The sequence below is a fragment of the Gorilla gorilla genome, chromosome 7 (assembly GCF_029281585.2).
Source record: "Gorilla gorilla gorilla isolate KB3781 chromosome 7, NHGRI_mGorGor1-v2.1_pri, whole genome shotgun sequence".
In the NCBI taxonomy this organism is placed as follows: Eukaryota; Metazoa; Chordata; class Mammalia; order Primates; family Hominidae; genus Gorilla; species Gorilla gorilla.
Genome location: NC_073231.2, coordinates 149,924,797 through 149,948,562, shown reverse-complemented (window position 1 = coordinate 149,948,562; position 23,766 = coordinate 149,924,797). Strand labels below are relative to the sequence as shown.

The 23,766-nt window shown below is 54.7% G+C and overlaps 3 protein-coding genes across 5 annotated transcripts; all 3 read right to left on the bottom strand.

Moving 5' to 3' along the window:
• Positions 1–281: 281 nt before the first annotated feature.
• Positions 282–11,175, bottom strand: CYC1 (cytochrome c1). 2 transcript variants are annotated; one of them, XM_004047662.4, is made up of 8 exons: positions 11,038–11,175; positions 2,578–3,066; positions 1,777–1,973; positions 1,556–1,682; positions 1,312–1,469; positions 1,062–1,222; positions 673–773; positions 282–575 (listed from the first exon to the last, which is right to left on the bottom strand). In XM_004047662.4, exons 2-8 carry the CDS (start codon positions 2,704–2,706, stop codon positions 471–473), a joined length of 978 nt encoding a protein of 325 aa, XP_004047710.1. In that variant the 5' UTR covers positions 2,707–3,066; positions 11,038–11,175; the 3' UTR covers positions 282–470. The 2 variants fall into 2 exon arrangements, with proteins under 2 accessions (XP_004047710.1, XP_055204485.1); XM_055348510.1 differs by lacking the exon at positions 11,038–11,175 and having other exon boundaries at positions 1,777–1,995; positions 2,578–2,720.
• Positions 11,176–11,534: 359 nt separating this feature from the next.
• GPAA1 (glycosylphosphatidylinositol anchor attachment 1) lies at positions 11,535–15,210 on the bottom strand. Of its 2 annotated transcripts, none has more exons than XM_004047660.5 (12): positions 14,948–15,210; positions 14,449–14,628; positions 14,252–14,363; positions 13,890–14,037; positions 13,711–13,812; positions 13,421–13,617; positions 13,142–13,338; positions 12,876–13,029; positions 12,613–12,708; positions 12,272–12,462; positions 12,008–12,178; positions 11,535–11,869 (listed from the first exon to the last, which is right to left on the bottom strand). In XM_004047660.5, the coding sequence occupies exons 1-12, from the start codon at positions 15,019–15,021 to the stop codon at positions 11,626–11,628; spliced, it is 1,866 nt and encodes a 621-aa protein (XP_004047708.4). In that variant the 5' UTR covers positions 15,022–15,210; the 3' UTR covers positions 11,535–11,625. The 2 variants fall into 2 exon arrangements, with proteins under 2 accessions (XP_004047708.4, XP_018887652.3); XM_019032107.4 differs by having other exon boundaries at positions 12,008–12,193; positions 14,948–15,182.
• Positions 15,211–17,116: 1,906 nt separating this feature from the next.
• EXOSC4 (exosome component 4) lies at positions 17,117–21,737 on the bottom strand. Its single transcript, XM_063709609.1, has 3 exons — positions 18,856–21,737; positions 17,616–17,822; positions 17,117–17,523 (listed from the first exon to the last, which is right to left on the bottom strand). The coding sequence occupies exons 1-3, from the start codon at positions 19,024–19,026 to the stop codon at positions 17,164–17,166; spliced, it is 738 nt and encodes a 245-aa protein (XP_063565679.1). The 5' UTR covers positions 19,027–21,737; the 3' UTR covers positions 17,117–17,163.
• Positions 21,738–23,766: the final 2,029 nt, after the last annotated feature.

Genomic DNA, 23,766 nt, shown 5'->3' with positions numbered 1-23,766 from the left:
TTGGCTGTTCATTCCAACAGGTCCCTGGGCCACATCCTGCCTGGCCAGTCCCTTTTCAGCTCTGTGCTCAGACACCCCACCCCACCAAATGCTGACTTCCTCTAATATGCAGTTCTCCGCTTTCTGTCCCACACCCACTGTCTGGACTCCCAGCTACCAGTCAGTGCAGGGCATTGCTGGCCACACTGCATGGGACATCCTGGGAGCCTTGTGAAGGCAAGGGTCTTGGTATCAGAGTCCCTTGCAAACCTGCACTCCTTCCATATAATAACTCAAATATGTACATTGAGAAACTTAATTTATTCCCATGATGGGGGCTGAAGGAGGGCCCAGAGCTAGAGCCTGGTCTCCTGCCCCTTTGCCTCTTCTTCCAGATGAAGAGAGGCTTAGCTGAGGCCTGAACAGGCCTGGGATGGCTCTTGGGCTTGAGGGCCTGTTCTGGCAGGATGGCAAGCAGACACTGGACAGGGTCACTTGGGCGGCCGATATGCCAGCTTCCGACTCTTCAGGACTGACCACTTGTGCCGCTTTATGGTGTAGACCAGGGGCACCAGCAGAGCCATCATCATCAACATCTGCAGACAAGGAAGGCTCAGAGGAGGGAGTGGGGAGGAGCCCTGCCCAGCTCCCAGCCCTTCTCTGATACCCACCATGGCCTCCCAACCCTTTTACCTTGAGCCCCATGCGTTTTCGATGGTCGTGCTCTGGCTCAGATGCCCAGCGCAGGAAGGTGCACACATCCTTGGCTATCTGGGACATGGTAGCTGGGGTGCCTGGCCAACGACAAGCAGTGAGGGCTATTCTCAGATCATGTCCAACCTGGGATCATGCCCCCGCTCTGTGGAGCAGACACTGCCCCTACCCAAGGCATCAAAGGGGCAGTACCCTCCACCGGACATACTCAAGACTGAAGGAGCCCAAAAGCCTCCTGAGAAATGCACAGAAGACGCCTCAGACAAGAAGCGGGCAGGACCTCCTGGACCCAGGAACACAGGGAAAGCATCCCTGGGGGTAGTGGAGAAGTATTCCACATGGCCACTGCCAGACTGGAGGCCTCTTACCATCGTCAAACTCTAAGACATCTGTGTAGATAGGAGGGGCCATGGCAATGGCCTGGCCAGGAAAGTAGGGGTTGAAGTAGAGGCCTTCCCGCAGTGACACCCCGGTGGGTGGCTCGCAGTAGCCCGTGAGCAGGGAGAAGATGTAGTCCTCACCACCATGCCTAGGACCAGATCCATGGCTCCTTAGTTCCAAGCACAAGTCAGCCCTTCCCCCATCTCTCCGGCACCACCCCATGGGCAGCCCGTGTACCTAGCTCGCACGATGTAGCTGAGGTCAGGGGGCAATGCTCCGTTGTTGGCAGCTCGAGCAGCCTCACTGTTGGGGTATGGTTTTGGGAAATAGTCGAACAGCTTCCCTGGCCGCATGAACATCTCCCCATTTTCATTGGGGCCGTCTTGAACCTCCACCTGCCACCGAGAGCCTCATCACAACCCTGCCATCTCAACAGTGGGAGCCCTGAGCCCTGGGTCCCAGGCATCCCCAGACCCCACACCTCCGCAGCCAGCTCCTTAGCTTCATCCTCCGTGTAGCACACGCCCACCAGGTGGCGGTAAGCCACGAAGTCCATGCTGTGGCAGGAGGCGCACACCTGCTTATATACCTGGAAACCCCTCCGGATGCTGGAGGGAGGGAAAGGGTTAGGAACGCTGAAGATTCCACCTTACCAGCTCCACCCAGAACCTCCCGCTGCCAGCCAGCCAGCCAGCTGCACACCTGGTGTGGTCCAAGGAAGAGAGGAGGCCACGGTGAGACCACGGATAGCTGGGGGGGTGCAGCTCCAGGTCACTGGCACTCACAGCCGAATGCAGAGCCACGGCCAGCCCCGCACCCCCTGCCGCCAGCATACCCAGCGCTGACAGCATCACTTTCCGGCCTCGGGAAAGGCCAGACTTCGACGACAAGGCCACTGCCTGCAAGATCTCCGCTCAGCGCCTGCCAGGACACCACCCAGCCCTACCTGGGGATCTGACTCTCAGCGCCCACCTCTCCACCCAGCAATGGCCTCCTCCTGCAGGGCACCAGAGGCACACCCTATCCCACTACCCACCCCATCCCTCTCCGCCGCTGACCCCTAGACCGTGATTCGCTCTCAGGAGAGGGTGTTCCTGGATCCTGAGCCGGGGATCAGACCGAAGTGACCAAGGGTGCTGGGACAGGCCAAGGTCACAAGCAGCTGGCCGAGATCAGGCTGGGGTCACTTCAGGACGCGGGCCCAGTTTGGACAGCCAGCCGCAAGAGCCGTCCTGGGCGCGCCATTCGGGAATGCCCCAGCCCCGCCACGGCAGCTAGCCCGTCCCGCCAACCCCCACGCTGGGGACGGGCTCTCTGCCGTTCGGAGAGGTGGGCGCCCAGCCCTGATCCCACACGCTCAAGGTAGGCAGGCAGCTGGGACCGGGGACGCTGGGTGGCCGGTACCGCTTCCGCGCTGCCCAGGCCCGCGCCCGCAGCCTCCCCGCCGTGACCTTCACGGAGATGCGGGGCCGCGCGGAGACCGGGGCCCGGCCCAGCGCTCACCTGAGGTGTCCGTAGCGGGAGCTGCCCGGGCCGCGCGCTGCACAGCAGACCCCGGGCACGCGCGCCCGGAAGCCCCGCGCCCCGCGGGCCCAACACTACCCCGCGAAGCGAAGCCGCAGCTGCCGCCATCTTGGCCTCCTCCGCGCGGCCGCCACTCCCGTCGGCCCCTGGGGCGCCACGAGAGTCAAAACCTCGCGACAGCCGGGCAGCGCGGGGCGGGGCCGGGCTTGGGGGCGGGGCCTGTCGGGTGGGCGGGGACGAAGCGCGCTGGCCCGGGTCGCGTCAGTCAGGGGCCAGGGCACCACCTGCCTCCCTCCCCACGCTCTTCCGGTTGTCGTGGAAACTGGCGGTGGGGCGGGGCCCCGTCGCGTCTCTCTGTTGCCGTGACAGCGCCCCGCTCCGCCCGGCGTTTCCCACGCCGCCTCCGAGACCCCGACGCTCCATTTCTCCACCTTCCCAGGCTGCGCGATGGCCGAGTGGAGGCTGCCCCTGCAGGTTGAGGACCTCCAGAGAAAGGGCGGCTTGGAGGGCAGCCTGGCAGAGGGCGCGGGCAGGGGTCTCGGCCGCAGGCAGCGGCCTGACAGCGGGAGGCTGGGCCCCCAGGCTGAGCACCCTGTTCTCTTTTATTCCCTTGACTCATGGCCCGACGCGTGATGCGCGCCTTGGGTCCTAGCGCTTTGGGAAGCTGAGGCGGGAGGATCGCTTGAGCCCCGGAGGTGGAAACTGCAGTGAGCCGAGATCGCCACTGCACTCCAGCCTGGGCGATATCGAGCGAGACCTCGTCTCAAAAACGTAAGTAAATATGATCTTGTTATGTGAGAATATTTTTATTGTAAAATATTTAAAAAGTAAGCAAAGGCCGGGCGCGGTGGTTCACGCTGTAATCCCAGCACTTTGGGAGGGTGGGGCGGGCAGATCACGAGGTCAAAAGATGGAGACCATCCTGGTCAACATGGTGAAACCTTGTCTCTACTGAAAATACAAAAATTAGCCAGGCGTGGTGGCGCGCGCCTGTAGTCCCAGCTACTCTGGGAGGCTGAGGCAGAAGAATCGCTTGAACCCGGGAGGCGGAGGTTGCAGTGAGTAGAGATCGCGCCACTGCACTCCAGCCTGGATGACAGACGGAAGACTCCCTCTCAAGAAAAAAAAAAAGCAAATAAAATTTAAAAACGAGGCTGGGTGCGGTGGCTCACGCCTCTAATCCCAGCACTTTGGGAGGCCGCAGATCACTTGAGGTCGTGAGTTTGAGACCAGCCTGACCAACATGGAGAAACCCTGTGTTATATGTAAAATGTTTATTTAGAAACAGAATGCTTGTTCCCTGGTACCATAAGGAAAGATCAGCATTCAGACAAAAAGTTCTCTCAGCAAGGCAATTTTACTTTCTGCAGAAAGGGTGCTCCTCACGGATGGAAAAATGGTGAGAGCACACCTGAATAAAGGAGAGAAGCTATTTTTAGCCCTTACACAGCTTGTCCCTGCTACTGTGTCCTGTCTCCATTGGCTAGAGCCAGATGGCACAATCTAAACTAAAACTCGACTGGCTAATAATTTAAAACTTTTCTAAATAGATAAAGGCAAGGGAGAACAGAGGAAAAGAGGAAGTTGCTTATGCCAAATAGGGAAGGGGCATAGGCTGTGAGCTGGAACGTGCCTGTGAGCACGTCCAGCACAAATATTTTGGTTAAGGTACAAGGACATAGAATGTACTACCTGCCTGTGAGCATGTTTAACAGCTACATAGGATAGAGCTTAAAGAATTATTAGCAAAACCAAACACCACATGTTCTCACTCATAGGTGGGAATTGAACAATGAGAACACTTGGACACGGGAAGGGGAACATCACACACCGGGGCCTGTTGTGGGGTGGGGGAGGGGGGAGGGATAGCATTAGGAGATATACCTAATGTAAATGACGAGTTAATGGGTGCAGCACACCTGGCACATGTATACATATGTAACAAACCTGCACATTGTGCACATGTACCCTAGAACTTAAAGTATAATAAAAAAAGAAAAGAATTATTAGCACAAAACAAGGAGGCTTGAAGGAAGTTAGTCTGTAAAAGAAACTATTATTTCTAACACTTACGATTTATTCTTTAACAAGAAGGGAAACTTTGAAGAGGAAACTTTTTACTTTCTACACACCATCTCTACTAAAAATACAAAATTAGCCAGGTGTGGTGGCGCATGCTTGTAATCCCAGCTACTCCAGAGGCTGAGGCAGGAAAAGCGTTTGAACCCAGGAGGCGGAGTTTGCGGTGAGCAGAGATCATACCACTGCACTCCAGCCTGGCAACAAGAACGAAACTCTATCTCAAGAAAAAATAAAATAAAAAATAAAATAAAAATCCAAAATTAGTTGTCAGTGAAAATGGAGAAAGACCCCTAAAAAATGTGCCCACCCCTCGCCCAATAAGAGCAAGAAAAACATAGCAAAAATGATCAGAATCAACTTTTACAGAGCTATGGAAATTAATAAAAGGCTGTCGTCATCCCAGGGGGTGTTATTCAATTAAACAGGTGACTATCAGTAAGAACAGTGGCCTTTGTGGGTTGTAGCTTTCCCTGGTTCAACCCTGCCCTCCAGCTCAGTGGTAATCTTGGAAATAAGAACCTACATTCCTAGTTACTGTGGGAGCAAAATGCCCTCATTCGCACAGAACCTCCGTTATTGAACTTGTCTGATGGCTGCCTAGAAGACTCCTACCACATCGGCTCAGGGCTTGCCCAGTACCAGCTGCCTGAGGTGATGGATAACAGTTGCCACAAACAATAGACTAAACAAAAAGCTAAAAAGGAAGAGCAAGGGAATGAGATGTCCACAGGGGCTTTGAAAAGCCCAAAACATTTTTGGGAATACAGGTCATATACACACGGAGGACTATGGATATACTCAGGAGAGACCTGAAAAAGCCCTAAACTCTCACCTCTGGCTGACCTTGAGGCTCTATACAAAGGGAAGTCTGAGGAAGAGAAATTTAAAAAAAGAAAGAAATATGAACTGGGCCTCAGAGACCTGTGGGACACTATTAAGCATACCAACATATGCATAATTTCAGTCCCAGGAGTAGACTAGACAGAGAAAGGAGTAAGAATACTTTAAAAAAAAAATAATAATGGCCAAGGCTGGGCGCAGTAGCTCACACCTGTAATCCTAGCACTTTGGGAGGCCAAGGCAGGCAGATCACCTGAGGTCGAGAGTTCAAAACCAGTCTGACCAACATGAAGAAACCTTGACTCTACTAAAAATACAAAATTAGCCAGGTGTCGTGGCGCATGCCTGTAATCCCAGGACTTTGGGAGGCCGAAGTGGGCAGATCACATGAGGTCGAGAGTTCGAAACCAGCCTGACCAACATGGAGAAACCCTGTCTCTACTAAAAATACAAAATTAGCCAGGCATGGTGGTGCATACCTGTAATCCCAGATACTTGGGAGGCTGAGGCAGGAGAATTGCTTGAACCTGGAGGTGGAGGTTGCAGCAAGCCAAGATTGCACCATTGCACTCCAGCCTGGGAAACAAGAGTGAAACTCTGTCTCAAAAAAAAAAAAAAAAAAAAAAAAGGCCAAAAACATGCCATATTTCATGAAAAACATGAATCTGCACATCTAGTTTTTTTGTTAAACAAACACTAAGTAGAATAAACTAAAGGAGACACATAACAAATTGTTGAAAGACAAAGAATCTTGAAAGCAGCAAGAGAGAAGTGACTCATCACATAAAAATAATTCTTGGCCGGGCGCAGTGGCTCACTCCTGTAATCTTAGCACTTCGGGAGCCCGAGCCAGGCAGATCACCTGAGGTCAGGAGTTCGAGACCAGACTGGCCAATATGGCAAAACCGTGTCTCTACTAAAAATACAAAAAAAATTAGCCGGGCCTGGTGGCATGCACCTGTAATCCCAGCTACTCTGGAGGCTGAGGGAGGAGACTCGCTTGAACCCAGGAGGTGGAGGTTGCAGTAAGCCAAGATTGGACCATTGCACTCCAGCCTCGACAACAAGAGCAAAACTCCTTCTCAGAAAAAAAAAAAAGTAATAACAAATACAAAAAGAAAGAAAAAAGAATTCTCAACAAAATTAACAAAAGATTTCTCCTCTCAAACCATGGAGGCTTGCTGGGTGAAGTGGCTAACGCCAGTAATCCCAGCACGTCAGGAGGCCAGGGCAGGCGGATCACCTGAGGTCAGGAGTTCAAGAACAGTCTGGCTAACATGGTGAAACAGTTGGAAGACTTATATCACCCAATTTCAAAACTTGATTACTGTAGGTTTATAGTAGGTTCTAGTACTGACAAAAGGATAGGCATATAGATCAATGGAATAGAATTGAGAGTCCACAAATAAAGTCTATGACTATACATCTATGGTCATTTGATTTTTTTTTACAAGGGTACTGAGACCAATGGAGAAAGAAGACTCTCTCCAGCAAATGGTTCTGGGACAATTGGATATTCAAATGCAAACAGGGCTGGGCATGCTGGCTGATGCCTGTGATCCCAGCACTTTGGGAGGCCAAGGCAGGTAGATTGCTTGTGCCCAGGAGACCAGCCTGGGCAATATGGCGAAACCCTGTCTTAAAAAAGCCAAGAGTGATGCACGCCTGTGGTCCCAGCTACTCAGGCGGGTGAGGTGGGAGCATCACCTGAGCCTGGGGATGTCAAAGCTGCAATGAGCTGTGATCATGCCACTGCGATCCAGCCTAGGCAACAGAGTTGAGACCCTATCTCAAAACAAACAAAACAGCCAGGCACGGTGGCTCATGCCTGTAATCCCAGCACTTTGGGAGGTCGAGGTAGGGAGATTACCTGAGGTCGGGAGTTCGAGACCAGACCGACCAACATGGAGAAACCCCATCTCTACTAAAAATACAATATTAGCTGGGCGTGGTGGTGCATGCCTGTAATCCCAGCTATTCGGGAAGCTGAGGCAGGAGAATCGCTTGAACCTGGGAGGCGGAGGTTGCAGTGAGCCATGATCGAGCCATTGCACTACAGCCTGGGCAACAAGACCAAAACTCCGTCTCAAAAAAAAAAAAAAAAGAACCAAAAAACAAAAACAAAAAGCCAACGATTTGCAAAACAAATGTCAATGAATGAATGAAGTTGGCTTCTTTACCTCACATCATTTATACACCATTTACGAGAACTGAAAAATAATCAAAGATCTAAGTTTAAGACCTAAAGCCAGAAAATTCTCAGAATAAAACAGGCAGGCCAGGCGCGGTGGCTCACGCCTGTAATCCCAGCACTTTGGGAGGCTGAGGTGGGTGGCTCACTAGGTCAGGAGTTCAAGACCAGCCTGGCCAACATGTGAAACCCCATCTCTACTAAAAATACAAAAATTAGCTGGGCGTGGTGTCACACACCTGTAATCCCAGCTACTCAGGAGGCTGAAGCAGGAGAATCACTTGAACCCAGCAGGTGGAGGTTGCAGTGAGCCAAGATCGTGCCACTGCACTCCAGCCTGGGCAACAAGAGTAAAACTCTGTCTCAAAAAAAAAAAAAAAATATATATATATATATATATATATACCAACTGCCAATAATAACATGAAAAGATGCTTTAGTTTCATTAATCATTAGGTAAATGCAAATCAAAATGAAAATGCGATGCCACTTTACACCCACTAGGATGGCTGTAATCTACAAGATGGATACTAGCAGGTCTGGGTGTGGTGGCTCACACCTGTAATCCCAGCACTTTGGGAGGCTGAGGCAGGTGGATCACCTGAGGTCGGGAGTTTGAGACCAGCCTGACCAACATGGAGAAACCCCATCTCTACTAAAAATACAAAATTAGCCAGGAGTGGTGGTGTATGCCTGGACTCCCAGCTACTCGAGAGACTGAGGCAGGAGAATCGCTTGAACCTGCGAGGCGGAGGTTGCAGTGAGCCGAGATCGTGCCATTGCAGTCCAGCCTGGGTGACAAGAGTGAAACTCCAACTCAAAAAAAAAAAAAAAAGATGGACACTAGCAAGTGTTGGTAAGAACGTGGACATTGGAAGAAGCCAAAATATTTGTAAAAATATAAAATAATTAGTGGGGCATGGTGACGCATGCCTGTAATCCCAGCTACTCGGGAGGTTGTAGAAAGTAAAAAGTTTCCTCTTCAAAGTTTCCCTTCTTGTTAAAAAATAAATTATAAGTGTTTCTTTTAAAGACTAACTTCCTTCAAGCCTCCTTGCTTCGTGCTAATAACTCTTTGTTAAGCCCTATCCTATGGAGCTGTTAGATATGAAGGAATAAGGACATTCTATGTCCTTGTACTTTAACCAAAATACTTGTGTTAATCATGCCCACGGGCACGTAGTACATTCTACGTCCTTGTACTTTAACCAAGATATTTGTGCTGGACGTGCTTACAGGCATGTCCCAGCTTGCAGCCTATGCCCCTTCCTTATTTGGGAATATTATTACTTTTCTAAGTCCTTTAGTAAGCAACTTCCTCTTTTCTTCTGTTCTCCATTGCTTTTACCTATTTAAAAAGTTTTTAAGCTGTTAGCCCATCGGGCTCAGGTCTAGCTCCAGCCAATGGAGACAGGACACAGTAGCAGGGACAAGCTGCATTAAGAGATAAAAATGCTTCCCTCCTTTATTCAGGTGTGCTCTCGCCATCATTCCATCTGCAAGGAGCACCCTTTTCTGCAGAAAGTAAAATTGACTTGCTGAGAACTTTTTGTCTGAATGCTGATCTTTCCTTATGGTACCAGGGAACATTCTGCTTCTAAATAAACATTTTACATGTAACAGAGGCTGAGCCCAGAGAATCACTTGAACTCGGGAGATGGAGGCTGCAGTGAGCCAAGATCTCGCCATAGCACCCAGCCTAGGCGACAGTGAGACTCTGTCCAAAAAAAAAAAAAAAAAATTTCAGGGAGGGGGAAACGTGGAGCCTCAGCCCATGTCATTACTGAAAATCAGAACAGAAATCCTACCTCCCTAACAAAGCAACCTTGCCATTCCCATGGTTCCCTTTCAACACTTGTATAGGCAGGGAGAATTCTGCACAAACTACTCAGAACACAAGCAAGGTATCCTTTAGCTTTTCCCCCCACGTATGTATTTTCATGATTTGTGCTTTAAGTGACTGCCAAAGTCCTGTTAAAAAACAATTGAGGCTGCCAGGTGTGGTGGCTCTCATGCCTGTAATCCCAGTACTTTGGGAGGCGTAGGTGGGTGGATCATCTGAGGTCAGGAGTTTGAGACCAGCCTGGACAACATAGTAAAACCCCGTCTGTACTAAAAATACACAATTAGCCAGGCATGGTGGTGCGCACCTGTAATCCCACTACTTGGGAGGCTGAGGCAGGAGAACTGCTTGAACCAGGGAGGTGGAGGTTGCAGTGAGCCAAGATTGCATCACTGCACTCCAGCCTGGGCTACAGTGCAAGACTCCATCTCAAAAACAAAACAGTTGAGGTCAAAGCCCAGCTAAAATGCCTGGAGGGTGATTTTGTATCAGATGTCATCTTACAAAGAGAACAGGAGACCACAACAGAGATTTCTTCTTGGAAAATAGGAGACTGACAGATGAGTCTCCCTTGCTGATTTAGCATGGGAGGCCCCTGTGATGTCCACCTAGGAGGTGTTCCTAGGGGTACTGAGAGGCAGGGGAAACCAGCCAGGCTAGGGTGGGGACTGCAGGCGTCCACCCAACCTCAGAGGAAGTATTCACTGGAGAAAGTGACTAGAGGCTCCAACCTCTGGGACAAGGGGGCTGAAGACAGGCAAGTTAATTATGAGGCTACCAGTCACAGTGGGGTTCCTGATACCCCCTCATCCCCACTAAGCCTCGAATAATGCTGGACACAGAGAACGTAAGCCCACCCAGCAGACATGTGTTTCCTCTGCAGAAACTCTGGAAGTCGCCTAGGTGCTCACCCTGGGAGCCCTCTGCCCATCCCCCCACTGTGGAGCCCCATCAATAGACTAACCCCGACACCAGGGGTCTCATGTCGAGGGGAGCCTCCCGCAGGAAGACATAACCCAGTGAAGAGGCAGTGGCCTACAGAGTAGGGCACAGGGAGGGCACCCTCCTTGGAACCTCCCAGACAACAGGCCATTTGGGGACACTGTACTGAAAGGACCCTGGCCCTCAGTTGATTCTAAGATGCTATGGCTTTTCCAGGCAGCATGGCTCTGATTCCTGAGGCCTGTGCATGGTTGTGTGTGGCTGCGGCACCTTTGCCTTCCTGTGACCAGAGGGCTCTCTAGCCGCAGCACCAAGGTCCCTGACATGGCCCTGGCATCACCTAAAAGCCACAGGTTTTTCCTTTCTTTTGGAACAGACGGTGGTCTTCCCAGTTCCTTTCAGAGTCCTAGTATAACAGCCTGCTTCTCTCCTTGCTGGCCTGTCAGTGCCCTCTCCCGTGGGGCTCTTGTCCCCGTGCCCCGCCTGCTCCTGGGTCCTGGCTCCACTGTGTTGCCTGCCCAGCCCCTCATGGGCATCTCACCTGGGCTGACTCAACTCCGAGGAAGCCAGGCCGGGTGCTCCTCCCTGCTCCATCCCAATCACACACCAAGGCGATGGCCTTGCCTGGGCCCCATGCCATGCACCCTGGGCCTCCTCTGCAGGGCTCCAGCTCCAGCCTCAGTCCTAGCAGTAAAGATGGTGTTAGGTGGTTTCTGGGTGCCTCAGCTCCTGGCAGGCCCTCAAACCATGGCTATGGTGTATTCTCCTTCCCAGCACCGCTCCTGGCACAGTACCACACAGCAATGCACACAGCCCTCTGAGCCTGCATGGCACCCGCCAGGGCTGAGAGTGCGCCTGAGGCTCACCTCCCAGGGCTGATGCAGCAGCAGAGCCCTGGTTGGCAGGAATGCTACCCAGTAAGTGGACTACAGCAGCCCTTGCCAGGGAGGAGGTGTGAGGAATGCCAAGCCCTGCAGACAGAGGCTTCTCACCCCCATGCCCTGGGGCCCTACATGGACAGCGGGCCAGAAGCTCAAATAGCTGCTGAAACAGACACTCATTTATTTCCCCAGAAGGAGGCAGAATGGGGTCCTTGGGGAGTCTCTGTCCCAGCCCGGACAGGCAGATCTCACTTCCAGAAGAGCACATTCCAGAAAAGCAGCCAGCAGGGGTAGAGGCCCAGGGACAGCAGTGGGAAGAGCAAGGCACCGTAGGTGTGGTGCTCCAGCACACCCTGGGCCAGCGCTGCCAGGAAGAGCTGCCAGCCCTCGGCCAGTGACAGTGGCGCCTCCTGCAGCTCCCGCCACAGGAACAGGCTGCCAAGGAGCGTGGCTGCCGGGCTGGTCAGCACCAGCAGGGCAGCATAGACGGTCCTGGGTGGAGAAGCAACATCAAGGTAGGCTCCATGGTGGGGGCATGGGCACCAGGTTGGGGGAAAGGGCTATTGAATGAGGGTGCGGTCTGTGATGAGGGCACAGGCATTGGGGGAAGTGGGGCTGATCCATACATACCGGGGCCCATGAGGCTTGGCAAGCACAGCAGCGGGCACCATGGTGGTGGCCAGCAGGAAGCCCAGTGAGAAGTTGGTGAGGGCGATGCAGCCCAGCTGCAGTGCTAGGTAGATCAGGGCTACCAGCTTCAGTGCCATCCAGCCCCTGTCTGGGGCCTGTGTGCTTATCACCCTGCAAGACAAAGGACTCAGAGGCAACCCACAAGCTGTCTGCATGTCCAGGGGACCTCTACCCCTGCCCCCCACAACCAGCCCAGCCTCTCACCGGTGGGTATTGTGGGGCAGGGCCAGGCCAGCTGCATAAATCGCCAGCAGTGTCAGCACCACAGCCTCAGCCTCTGCCACTGGGAAGTGCTGGGTGGCAACGTGTTGGCCCAGCACTGGCAGGACATAGAGGGCCAGTCCCATGGCCTGCGAGATCAGCAGAGGTGCCACGAGCGAGGCCAGCCCCACACCCTGCAGGGCACACGGGCTCTTGGAGATGGACCCTGGGGCCAGGGGATCCCCAAAGACCACCACCATCCCACCAGCTGAGGCTAAGTTGCAACACTAAACACCAGTCAGACCCCGGAAGCCCATTCCAACAACAGAAGGGGGTGCCATCACCTGTGATGGGGGAAGGGGGACACTGGGGCCAGGGGCACCCCCGGGCTCCTCAAGGCCCATTCCGGCCTCATGCAGCTGCATCCACAGTTCCAGAGCGTAGCCCAATCAAGGACCCCAACAAGAGGTGTAACGGGATCTGCCCAAAGGGGGACCCAGGGCTCACCCCCGTACCCCACCCCCCATCAGGATGGAAGACTCTCCCCAGCCTAGAGTTGAGGAGACTGGAGGCTTGTCACAGGTAGATGGCAAGGGGCAGAGGATATCTTGAGACCAAGGACCAGGAGCAAGAAGCCGACAGCGGGCATGTAGAGGCCGATGGAGACGAAGCGGGAGAGGCCGGGGAGCAAGTAGAGGAAGAAGGACTGGTGCAGGCGCTCCAGGAGGTGGTTGAGCTTGCGGAACATGCCCTCCAAAGCCCTGTCAAGTGTGGGGCAGGTTCACGGCTGGCCAGAGCCACCAGGCCATCCCCCACTCCGCTCCAGCTAGACCCCATCCTGGGCATGGAAAGGGGGGACCAGAGACTACTTACTTGCCCACTGCCACCAGGTCATACTTGTACTGGCGGAAGCTATTGATGCCACGCAGGGTTAGGGCCTCCACACGGTAGCGCAGGAAGAGGCCATGGGAGCCGTGGGGGCGGCCAGAGGCCTGCCGCAGAACCATGAGCAGCAGTGTCTGCAGGCCCTGCAGCGGTCCATCCAATGATGTCCAGTCCTGGGGCTGCAGCTTTAGAGGTGCAGGACAGGATGAGACAGCCCCTCCCACAGACCCTGTGCCCTTCAGCCCTCAGGCAGGCAGGCAGCCCCACCTTGCCCTGAAGCGTGCACAACAGGCCCCCTTTCTGGCAGAAGGTCTGGAAGAGATTGAGCAGGTCAAGGTTGGGCAGCTGCCCGTTAAGCCCCTCCACGGCCACATCGAGGCTGGTGACCACATCACTGCTCAGCTCCAGGGCCACGGCCGCCTGAATGGCCCCAGCTCGGCCCTGCAGGGGAGACGACTGCATGCCTGTAGGAGCAAGTGAATGAGTGCTAATGGAGGATGTGGTGAGGACAGTGACCCTGAGAGGGGTACCAGGGCAGGCAGGACAAGAGAACCTACCAGTGACATTGACATCGTGGTAGGCTTCAAGCCAAGCCTCAGTGCCCAGAAGGTCATGTTCTGTCACCAGGAAGACGATATCTTTGGCCCAATATATCTGCCCTGGAGGCCAGAAGCAGGATCAGCAGGGTCTGGGGCACTGACCAAACCCCTCCATGGCCAGCAGCCCTGAGACTCACCCCGGAAGTGGGCAGCCAGTGCCAGCAGCAGCCCCACAGCCTGGCTGTTGGTAGAGTCAGAGCCACAGGGCACGGTGAGCACAAGCGACTCGGTGCTGGCAGCACGCGGGGCCCGCAGGATGCCGTACACGTTGGTGCCTGACACCATCTGTATGCAGTATCGGTCGGGGGAGCCTCAGTGTAACTTTGTGGTAGGGGGCTGAAGGCCCCCCCCCCAACTTTCCTAGCCTTCCAATGCCCACCAGGGATTTCCCTCCCACTGAGCTTCCTGGCCCCAAGACACCCCCGCAAGGTGATACCCAGCCCAGACCCCTCCCTCCAAGGTGCTTTCTGGGCCCAGGCACACCGCACTCCCCCAGTACATAGCGCTCGTGGGTCTCATCTGGGAAGGGCAGTTTCCGGGAGAAACTCTGCGTGTAGACCTCCAGCCCTACTGACCGCATCGTCCGTTCAAGCCAGGCCACTGGCAGAGCCCTGCAGACAGGAGGGGAGCCTCTGAGCAGAGCTCCCCGGCCTTAGCCACCACTGCTCGCCCCATACGCCCTGCTCTGCCGCTCACCCCGACTTCTTGCGGTGGGCGGCGAAGTCCCGGGCAAAAGCCCGGGCACGGTCTCCGCCCGCAAACTGCTCCTCCACCATGGTGGAGCCCATGGCGTTCTCCGACATGTAAGTGCGCTGGGTCAGCGGCGGGAAAACCAGCGCCAAGAACCAGGCGATGCCTGCCACGTAGCTCAGCACGCTGTGAGAGAGGACGGAAGGGCACCGGAGCGTCAGCGCGTCCTCAGACGCCGACCCGAGGCCACAACCTCCGCACCCGGGGTCGATCGCGCGGGTCTGAGAGACCTAAACCCGGAGTCCTGCATCGGGACGCCGGACCCGAACGCTAAGCCTGGGCCTGATACCCTCAGTGCTTCCAGAGGGCAGGAGCGGAAGGGCGCGAGCAGCCGGAGGGGCGCGAGCAGCTGGAGCGGCCCCGGCCCTCGATGGGGACCGCGCATGGGGCCGCCGGCGCGAGTCCAGGGCCCTCGGGTCCCCGCCTCCCCGGGCCCTGTCCTCACCACAACGGCGCGTTGAGGCGCAGCACTAGGCGGGCGAGCGCGCGCCGGCGAACCGGGTCCGACAGGAGGCCCATGGCGGGGCAGGGCGGCGCGGCTACGGACCCTCTCCCACCTCCGGACCCTCTCCCGCCTCCAACTACCGCCGCGGTGCCCACAGGCCGCTCCTGTCAGACCCGGGGACCCGCGCTCGCCCGCACTTCCGGTCCCAGAGACGCTCGCGATGGCGCGCATGTCCAGAGCAGAGGGCGCGCCCCTAACACTGTGTACTGCCGGCGCGCAAGCGCAGAGCCGCGGCCGGCTGGAGGGTGGGCGGTGCTGGTGAGGCCGGCAGGACGTGAGCGGGTTGAGCGGGTTGAGCGGGTTTGGGAGTCCGCTAGGCGCTGCCCCCAGTAGAGTCGGACTCGCAGTGCACCGCCCGGGAGGGAGGCAGGTAGCCCTACAGCCGGAGGACAGCAGAGATGCCCGACAGCAGGCCGAGCTGGTCGGGGGCAGCGAGATAGCGCCGGCTGGAAGGCCCGCAGGAGTCAGAGGTGATGAGCCGGGCAGGTGGGTGGAAAGCCGGCGGCGGTCAGAGAATGGATGCCGAGCGAGACTGCCAATGACTCAGGACATCCCAGTGGAGTCACAGCGTGAGCCCAGCACCGAGGTTTTCAGAGTCAGATGACTGGCCAAAACGGGCTTCACTGGAGCTGGGGTGTGTGCATTATAAAGTGGGGGGGCATACTGTCACTGTCCAGGCCAGGAGATCCGTGGAATATTAGGGGAGAAGCAGTCCCAGGGTCCAGACTGCAGGGGCTGGTAGTCGGGGCTCGGTGGGCCAGAGGTGAATGAAGGGGGAGTTTGCTCAAGAGGGTGCACTTTGGGAAGGTGAGGTGGGCGGATCCTTTGAGATCAGCCTGGACAACGAAATGAGACCCAGTCTGTACACACAAAAAAATTCTTTTTAAATTAGCCAGGCGAGTGGGGCATGCCTGTAGTCGCAGCTCAGGAGGCTAAAGTGGGAGGATCACTTGAGCCTGGGAGATCCAGACTGCAGTGAGCCGTGATCACACCACTGCACTCCAGCCTGAGCACAGAGCAAGACCATGTCTCAACAAACAAAATAGTGGGGGGCAGACAGAAGGGTCAAAGCTGAAGACTCCATGTGAGAACAAGTTTTTTTTTTTTTTTTTTTTTTTGAGACAGAGTCTTGCTCTGTCACCCAGGCTGGAGTGCAGTGGTGTAATCTTGGTTCACTGCGACCTTCAACTCCTGGTTCAAGTGATTCTCCTGCCCCAGCCTCCCTAGTAGCTGGGATTACAGGTGCCTGCCACCACACTAATTTTTGTGTCTTTAATAGAGATGGGGTTTCACCACATTGGCCAGGCTGGTCTCGAACTCCTGACCTCAAGTGATCCATGAGAACAGGTAATTTTTGTACTTTTATTTTTTTTTAGATGGAGTCTTGCTCTGTCGCCCAGGCTGGAGTGCAGTGGCACCATCTCGGCTCACTGCAACCTCCGCCTCCCAGGTTCAAGAGATTCTCCTGTCTCAGCCTCCTGAGTAGCTCGGATTACAGGCATGTGCCACCACTCCCAGCTAATTTTGTATTTTTAGTAGAGACGGGGTTTCGCCATGTTGGCCAGGCTGGTCTCAAACTCCTGACCTGAAGCAATCCGCCTGCCTCAGCCTCCCAAAGCTCTGGGATTACAGGCATGAGCCACCATGCCTGGCTGTTGTACTTTCAGAGCCCAAGGTAAGCAGCAGGAAAAGCCCAAGGGGCTCCAAGCCATAGTCCAGAGGTTGTGGGACATGGCCCCCACATCTCTAGGGTGGGTACCCAGAGCCAGCTGAGTTCCTCCTCAGCCCTTTGCTCAGGGCCCCCGATGTGCTGGAATAAGGGTAACAGATTCCTCAGTCTAACGGCCTGGCTCATCTTGCCAGGCCCTGCCTCCTGCTCAGCTGCCTTGAGTCCTTACTGGGACATGCTGCTTTTTCCACCCAGGGCCTCCCCGACATCAACCCCCTAATCCACTGTTCTCTTCAGGGTTTGAATCAGGCTACACAGAGATAGGCAGTTCATGTGTGGGCGAGGGTCCCTAATCATTCCCAGGAGCCAGCACCAGACCAGGCTCTGCCAGCCTTCACATGGCTCTGAAGTGCTGTTAGGTGATAACGTACAGTGAGGGGTGTGTGGGCAGAGGAGGGTTTTATTCTGGACACGGGTGGCTGGGTGGTCAGTCCCCCAGCAAGATAGACGCCTCACGCACATGCTGCCGGACCACTCGATCCAAGAGGGTGTGCACATCTCGAGCAGCCTGGGCAGCAGCCTCCAACACCCGCTCCAGGTGGTCCTCGTGCAGCCGGGCATCCATCTCAAGCAGCGCAATCTGTCCTGAGGCTGGCAGCAGGGCCAGGGCCAGCTGGGGGCCACCAGCTGCTTCCTCCACATGGCTGAGGTCTGCCAGGGCTGTGCCGTCCACGAAGCCAGCTGAGCACGCACACACAAAATCTCTCATGGGTATCCCGGCATCCAGCACTGCCAGCGTGGCTGCATTCACACAAGCTGCATAGGTCCCACCATCTGCCTGTAGCACCTGCAGGGAACCCAGGGTGTCAGTCTATCAGACTCCCTCCCCAACCCCATCACACCCTTCCCTCCCTGGATTGACGGCTGCAGCTGGCTCACCTGCACATAGATATCAATCTGGGAGCGTGGGTGCAGCTGTGTGAGGATGGCCGCTTCGAAAGTCTGGCGGAGCTGCAGGCCCATCTCACAGGACTTACGGTCCCCATGTGGCCGTCGCTTGCGCTCACCTGTGCTAAAGGTCGCTGAACTATATTGACAGTTCACTAGGGCCCTGTCCGGCAGGGCTCGAGCCCGGGAGCCCCGGATCTGGAAGAGGATAGACACATGAGCCAGGCCCACTCCTTCCAGCTCACACTCCACTGTCCTCTGTGGGTCTGCCTCTCCCTCCACTTTCAATGCCTCAGCAAGGGGCAACTGCGTTACCTCCAAAACAAAGCCCCCTGTTTTGCGCTGTCTTGCATGTGTCGCCCTCTGGCACCTTTTAATTGGCTTCCTTGTGTCCATCCTTGCCCCATTCCCTGCCAACCCAAGTTTACAAACATCAAGGCTGCTTCTGTCTCACCTACACACTCAAATCCTAACTACCTTACAAAGGTTTCACATTACATATGAAATAAGATCCCAAATCATTTCCCTGGTCTACAAAACCCTAAGTCCTCACCTCCCCGGGAACCCTCAACCTGATTTGGAGTTATCCCCTCTTTCCCCACCAGCAGTCTTTCTGCTCTGCATAAGTGCCTTGCTTGTTTTCACCACCGTGGTCTTCGCCCTCCTGGTTCCCTCCGCCTGGAAAGCAGAGCTCCCACACTCATGCGCTAAGCAAACACTCAATACCTTCGCTGGCCAGGCAGTTACAGCGCTGGAAACACAATAATGAAACCAGATAGTTTTATGTAAAGTTCCTTTCTTTAGGAAGCTTATGTTCCAGCGAGGAAACAAAGGGGAAAATGCTTAAGCAAAATAGGCATTTGAGATTGTAGGTGCACAAAAGACAAGGGTTTATTGTAGGGCGAGAAGTACCGCGTGGATAAGGTCGTCTGGGAAGGAGTGACGTCGGAGTAGAGCTGAGAGGAGAGGGAGCGAGTGGGGGAGTGCCTAGCACGTTGAAGAGCCGCAAAGAGGAAGGAGGGCGCAGGGACAGAGGCCGATGAAAAAGGCAGGACCACCGCGCAGCACACTAAGGACTTGCGTTTACTCCGAGTGAGATGCGGTGCTGAGCATCGGCTGTGTAGACTGAGGCGCGCCGGCCGTTGCCCTTCAAGTCCCCGAGCCAGTGCTCAGCCCGGCTGCCCCGCAGCTCCCACGGCCACACGATTCCCCATCCCGCACGCCCACTCGCCTCGTGCGGGCCGTAGACCACCGCCAGCGCCTTGGTGTTGCCCTGCTCGATGTAGGCCGAGCCGTCAGCCTGCGCGAACACGCCCATCCGCGCCTGGATCTTGCGCAGCTCCCCGGCGCGCCGCCCGTCCACCCGGTAGCCCTGGTCGGACAAGAGCTCCAGCCCCGCCATGCTGCCCGGCCGCCAGCTCCGCTCTCTGCCTACTTCTCTGAGCCGCGGGAGAACTACAGCTCCCGGCGGCTCCGACCACCCGGAATCTACGGTTTCCGGCGGTCCACCATCACTTCCGGTTCCGGGGAACTACGGATCTCCGCGGCCCTGACCTCCGTGGATCTACGGTTTCCGGCGTTTCGCTGTCACTTCCGGTCCTGGTGAACTGGAGTTCACCGCGGACCCGACCTGCCCGGATCTACGGTTTCCGGCGGTCCGGCTCTACTTCTGTCTCCGGGGAACTGCGGCGGCGCTATCGGGGAAGCAGCGGCTGGGCCCGCAGCCGTTCCCGGAGCTGTGCCACGGGTGCCAGGAGGTGGGCGCCCGCCGAAGGAGGAATTGCCCAGTCACGCCCTCGTGACCAGTGGTGCCTGCATTCAGCCCTTCCCCGCGCCCCAAGTGTGAAAGTGGAAGGATGAACCCAGTGGGTTGCGACACTGACAGGAGAAGGCATTGAGCGGTCCTAGGAAAGTGACCAGGCTGGTGTCCCAGGATGGTCCACACCTGGCACCTCTCCAGTCCTCTCATGCCCTCCCTTTACACCGAGCTTCCACACTGCAGTCAGGTGGGCCTCCCTTTTCCCTTTGAGGATGCAGATTTCCTCATCCTTTCCAGAGAGGGGTTGTATGTCTGTTTATCTCTTACTACGTAACCTCAGCGGCTTCAAATAATAAAAATCATTCTATTATTATGTGCTGCAATCTGGGGTTATCTAGGCTCAGCTAGGTAGTTTGCACTTAGGATCTCTCCTACGGGTGCCGCCAGATGGTAGCTGGGGCTGCAGCCATCCTAAAGCTTTCTCCCTGACATCTTTGGTGGCTGATGCTGGTGGCGGGCCAGGACCTCATCTGTGCCTGTCAGGCAGCACACCTACATGTGGCTTCTCCATGCAACCAGGGCTTCCTTGCAGTATGGCAACTGGGTTCCAAGGGTAGCCTTCCAGGACAAGATGGACAGCATGTGCATGGTATTTTTAGGACCTAACCTCAGAAGTCACATAGTGTCCCTCCTGCCACACTCTGTGGGTCAAGGCAGTCAGACAGATCTGCCCAGGCTTAAGGGATGGGGACAGGGACCCCACCCTTCAGTGGGAGGAGTGTCAATATTAGACTGTTGGAAGAGCAGGCGGGCTAGGGAAATGTGGTCTGCTGCAGGGGCCCAAGTTCAGTTGTCACAGCATCCCCTCCAAGGTGGTTAAGCTGTCCTGAAAGACTGAGAGGCATGAGAGTGAGCGAGCAAGCCACAGCCCTGCTGCTGCAGCTGGTCTGAGGCCATGATGGGTCAGCACCCTCTGCCACTTGCCCCCGCCGATTCCCCACCCTCTGCTCTACAGCCACTCTGCTTACTGTGGAGCCCTTTTCCCCTTTCAGTCTGAGCTCTTACTGTCCCTGTTCTTACTGAGTCATGGTTTTTTTCGTTGGTTTCTTTGTTTTGTTTTGTTTTTTGAGATGGAGTCTTACTCTGCACCCAGGCTGGAGTGCCGTGGCACGATGTCAGCGCACTGCACCCTCCACCTCCTGGGTTCAAGTGATTCTTCTATCTCAGCCTGCCAAGTAGCTGGGAAGGTGGGATTACAGGCACCTGCCACTATGCCTGGCTAAGGTTTTTTTTTTTTGGAGATGGAGTCTCACTGTCACCCAGGCTGGAGTGCAGTGGCACAATCTCAGCTCACTGCAACCTCCACCTCCTGGGTTCAAACGATTCTCCTACCTCAGCCTCCCAGGTAGCTGGGATTACAGGCACATGCCACCGTGCCCTGCTAACTTTTTTTTTGTAGTTTTAGTAGAGATGGGGTTTCACCATGTTGACCAGGCTGATCTTGAACTCCTGACCTCAGGTGATCCACCCGCCTCGGCCTCCCGCCACCACGCCTGGCCATTACTGGGTTGTCCACTGACAGTCCTTGCCGCATGCGGGAAGACTAGACGCCCAGGGAGCTCTGTGGACTGCCCACCCCAGTTGTGTAGCATTGACCGTAGCAACTCAGGACAATGAGGACGATGTTGGTCTTCAGCCTAAGGTGTCCAAAGTGGGCCAGTGATAGCTGCTACTTCAAGATCAGTGGAACCTTTGCTGTGTTCCCTGGTGGAAGTATTCATCTTCAGGAACTAGGCCTCCAACCTGGCAGCATTCCAGGTTTAGGATTATGGGGCCACTCCTACCTCACACCTTTGGTTCTCTGACCCTCGTACTCCAGCTTTAGGGTACACACATGGGTCGATTCAAATTTTGGAGGCCTAAAGCTTATACAAATTCAGGGGCCATGAGAGGTATCCCCAAGACCCCTCCAGAGTAACCGATTTGCTAGAAGGACTCACTATAGACTTGTCTTCACGCCTAAGATTATTACACAGAGAGGATATAAGTCTGAATCAGCAAAGAGAAAAGGTGCATGGGATGAATTCCACAGGAAATCAGGCGTGAACTGGCCACGTCCTCTCCTGGTGGACTCCACAGGAAGAAGCTGGAGCCGTGTGTGTGAAATGCTGTCTGCCAGGGAAGCTTCTTAGACACTCAGCGCCCTGGGGTTTTATGGAGGGCTGGTCACATACACAGTCTGTGCCAAGCATGTGCCCAAATTCCAGACCCCTAGAAGCAACACAGGTGTTCAGCATGAGCCATATTTGTACAAACAGTCTAGGCACAGTGAGACACGCTTACCAGAGAGTGGGGGAACCATGAAAAACCCAAGTTCCCAGACACCCACTCTTCAAACTTGCCTGTGAAGAAGAGCTTCTCAGGCCTGCTGTTAACTCTTCTATGCAGTCTTCTTTTGAAACATAAGACAAAATTATATATCCAAAACTAAGTGAATAGTGAGAAAAGAAATCCCAACACATAACAAACATTTAAAAAGTTGACAAATACTACAAACATCACAAAATGCAGAAAACCTGCCTGACATATTTGACTCCAACAGGTTTCCCCTACATTTCTTGGATGTGTTCTCTGATGCTGTCTTAAGATGACAACACCTTTTATAACGTAACCTTCTATACGTAGAAAGAATATGGCAGACGCGGTGCTCGCGCTTGTAATCCCAGCACTTTTGGGAGGCAGAGGCAGGCGGATCACTTGAGCTTAGGAGTTCAAGATCAGCTTGGACAACATGGCAAAACCCCATCTCTACAAAAAATGCAAAAAATTAGCTGGACATGGGCCGGGCGCGGTGGCTCATGCCTGTAATCCCAGCACTTTGGGAGGCCGAGGTGGGCAGATCACGAGGTCAGGAGATCGAGACCATCCTGGCTAACACGGTGAAACCCTGACTCTACTAAAAATATCAAAAATTAGCCGGGCGTGGTGGTGGGCGCCTGTAGTCCCAGCTACTCGGGAGGCTGAGGTAGGAGAATGGCGTGAACCCAGGAGGCAGAGGTTGCAGTGAGCCGAAATCACGCCACTGCACTCCAGCCTGGGTGACAGAGCGAGACTCCGTCTCAAAAAAAAAAAAAAATTAGCTGGACATGGTGGTGCATACCTGTGGTCCCAGCTACTTGGGAGGCGGAGGTGGGAGGCTCACTTGAGCCCAGGAGGTCAAGGCTGCAGTAAGCTGTGGTCGCACCACTGCACTCCAGCCTGGGCAACAGAACGAGACCCTGTTAAAACAAAAAACAAATAAACAAAAACCAAGAAAATGATTTAGTTTCTCCTCTCACATGTTTGATCAAAATTTAATTTTATTACTTATAATTAAGTTGCTTTCAGGTAAAAGCTCCTTTGGGTAATATGTACATTTTTAGAATTGTCATTAAATTTGAGGAAACCGCTTATCAAATTTCTTCCACATATGAGCCATAACAGTTCAGGGCTTGGCTGGGTGAGGTAGCTCGTGCCTGTAATCCAACACTCTGGGAAGCTGAGGCAGGAGGATCGCTTGAGGCCAGGTGTCCGAGACCAGCCTGGCCAACATAGTGATACACTATCTCTACAAAAAAAATTTAAAAATTAACTGGGTATGGTGGCACGCGCCTGTAGTTCCAGCTACTTGAGAGACTGAGACGGGAGGGTGGCCTGAGCCGAGGGAGTTGGAGGATGCTGTGAGCTATGATCGTGCCACTGTACTCCTGCCCGTACCACAGAGCCAGGCTGTCTCAAAAAAACAAACAAAAAAACCCAGAACCACCCCCCGCCCCAAAAAAATGAATTTGAGTTTGGGTTTTCTTGTTTGTGACTAATCTTAGATCCTCTTTGAGTTGGCACTTGGCCAATTTCATCAGCTTGTTGTGTCATGACATGCAGCCGAGGGAGGTGGGTGTTTCTGGAAGCCGTTTCTACACCAGAATGACTAGCGACAGCATAACTGTATCGGGAAGTGACTGTTCCCGCTAAGCCCAAGCAAAACTTAGCTTCAACTCAACCTCCCGGGAGCTGGACCCCACAACACCCCCTCCAGCTCTATGCAGCAGGGGAGGGGGTAACTGATGGGGGTAACTGATGGCAGGTTGCAGGGGGAAGAGACAGTTTTAGCTGGTTGTGTTTAAAATATTTCACTTTTGCAAATTTTACTAAATATATGACTCTTTAAATACTTTGCTGGGGCCCAAGCCGGGAAGGGGCTGTGGGACTGAGGATCCTGGAACTGATCCCCGAGATTCCTGGTGAGCCTGTTTCTCGAGCGCCAACTCCTTACGGCAGCACAGGCCGTATCCCAGCAGAAGTGCCCCTCCCTGGAAGGGGCTGACATCCAGCTGGCAGCGGGGC

Excerpts from the sequence above, each read along its gene's own strand:
- CYC1 (XM_004047662.4), bottom strand. The coding sequence starts at position 2,706 with ATGGCGGCAGCTGCGGCTTCGCTTCGCGGGGTAGTGTTGGGCCCGCGG. Across the intron at positions 1,683-1,776 it reads TCTTCCTTGGACCACACCAG|CATCCGGAGGGGTTTCCAGG; the intron begins GTGTGCAGCTGG and ends CCCTCCCTCCAG. Across the intron at positions 1,470-1,555 it reads CTAAGGAGCTGGCTGCGGAG|GTGGAGGTTCAAGACGGCCC; the intron begins GTGTGGGGTCTG and ends TCTCGGTGGCAG.
- GPAA1 (XM_019032107.4), bottom strand. The coding sequence starts at position 15,021 with ATGGGCCTCCTGTCGGACCCGGTTCGCCGGCGCGCGCTCGCCCGCCTA. Across the intron at positions 14,629-14,947 it reads CGCCTCAACGCGCCGTTGTG|CGTGCTGAGCTACGTGGCAG; the intron begins GTGAGGACAGGG and ends CCTCTCTCACAG. Across the intron at positions 11,870-12,007 it reads GCCAAGCCTCATGGGCCCCG|GACCGTCTATGCTGCCCTGC; the intron begins GTATGTATGGAT and ends TTCTCCACCCAG.
- EXOSC4 (XM_063709609.1), bottom strand. The coding sequence starts at position 19,026 with ATGGCGGGGCTGGAGCTCTTGTCCGACCAGGGCTACCGGGTGGACGGG. Across the intron at positions 17,823-18,855 it reads TGGTCTACGGCCCGCACGAG|ATCCGGGGCTCCCGGGCTCG; the intron begins GCGAGTGGGCGT and ends ATCCTCTTCCAG. Across the intron at positions 17,524-17,615 it reads AGATTGATATCTATGTGCAG|GTGCTACAGGCAGATGGTGG; the intron begins GTGAGCCAGCTG and ends GGTTCCCTGCAG.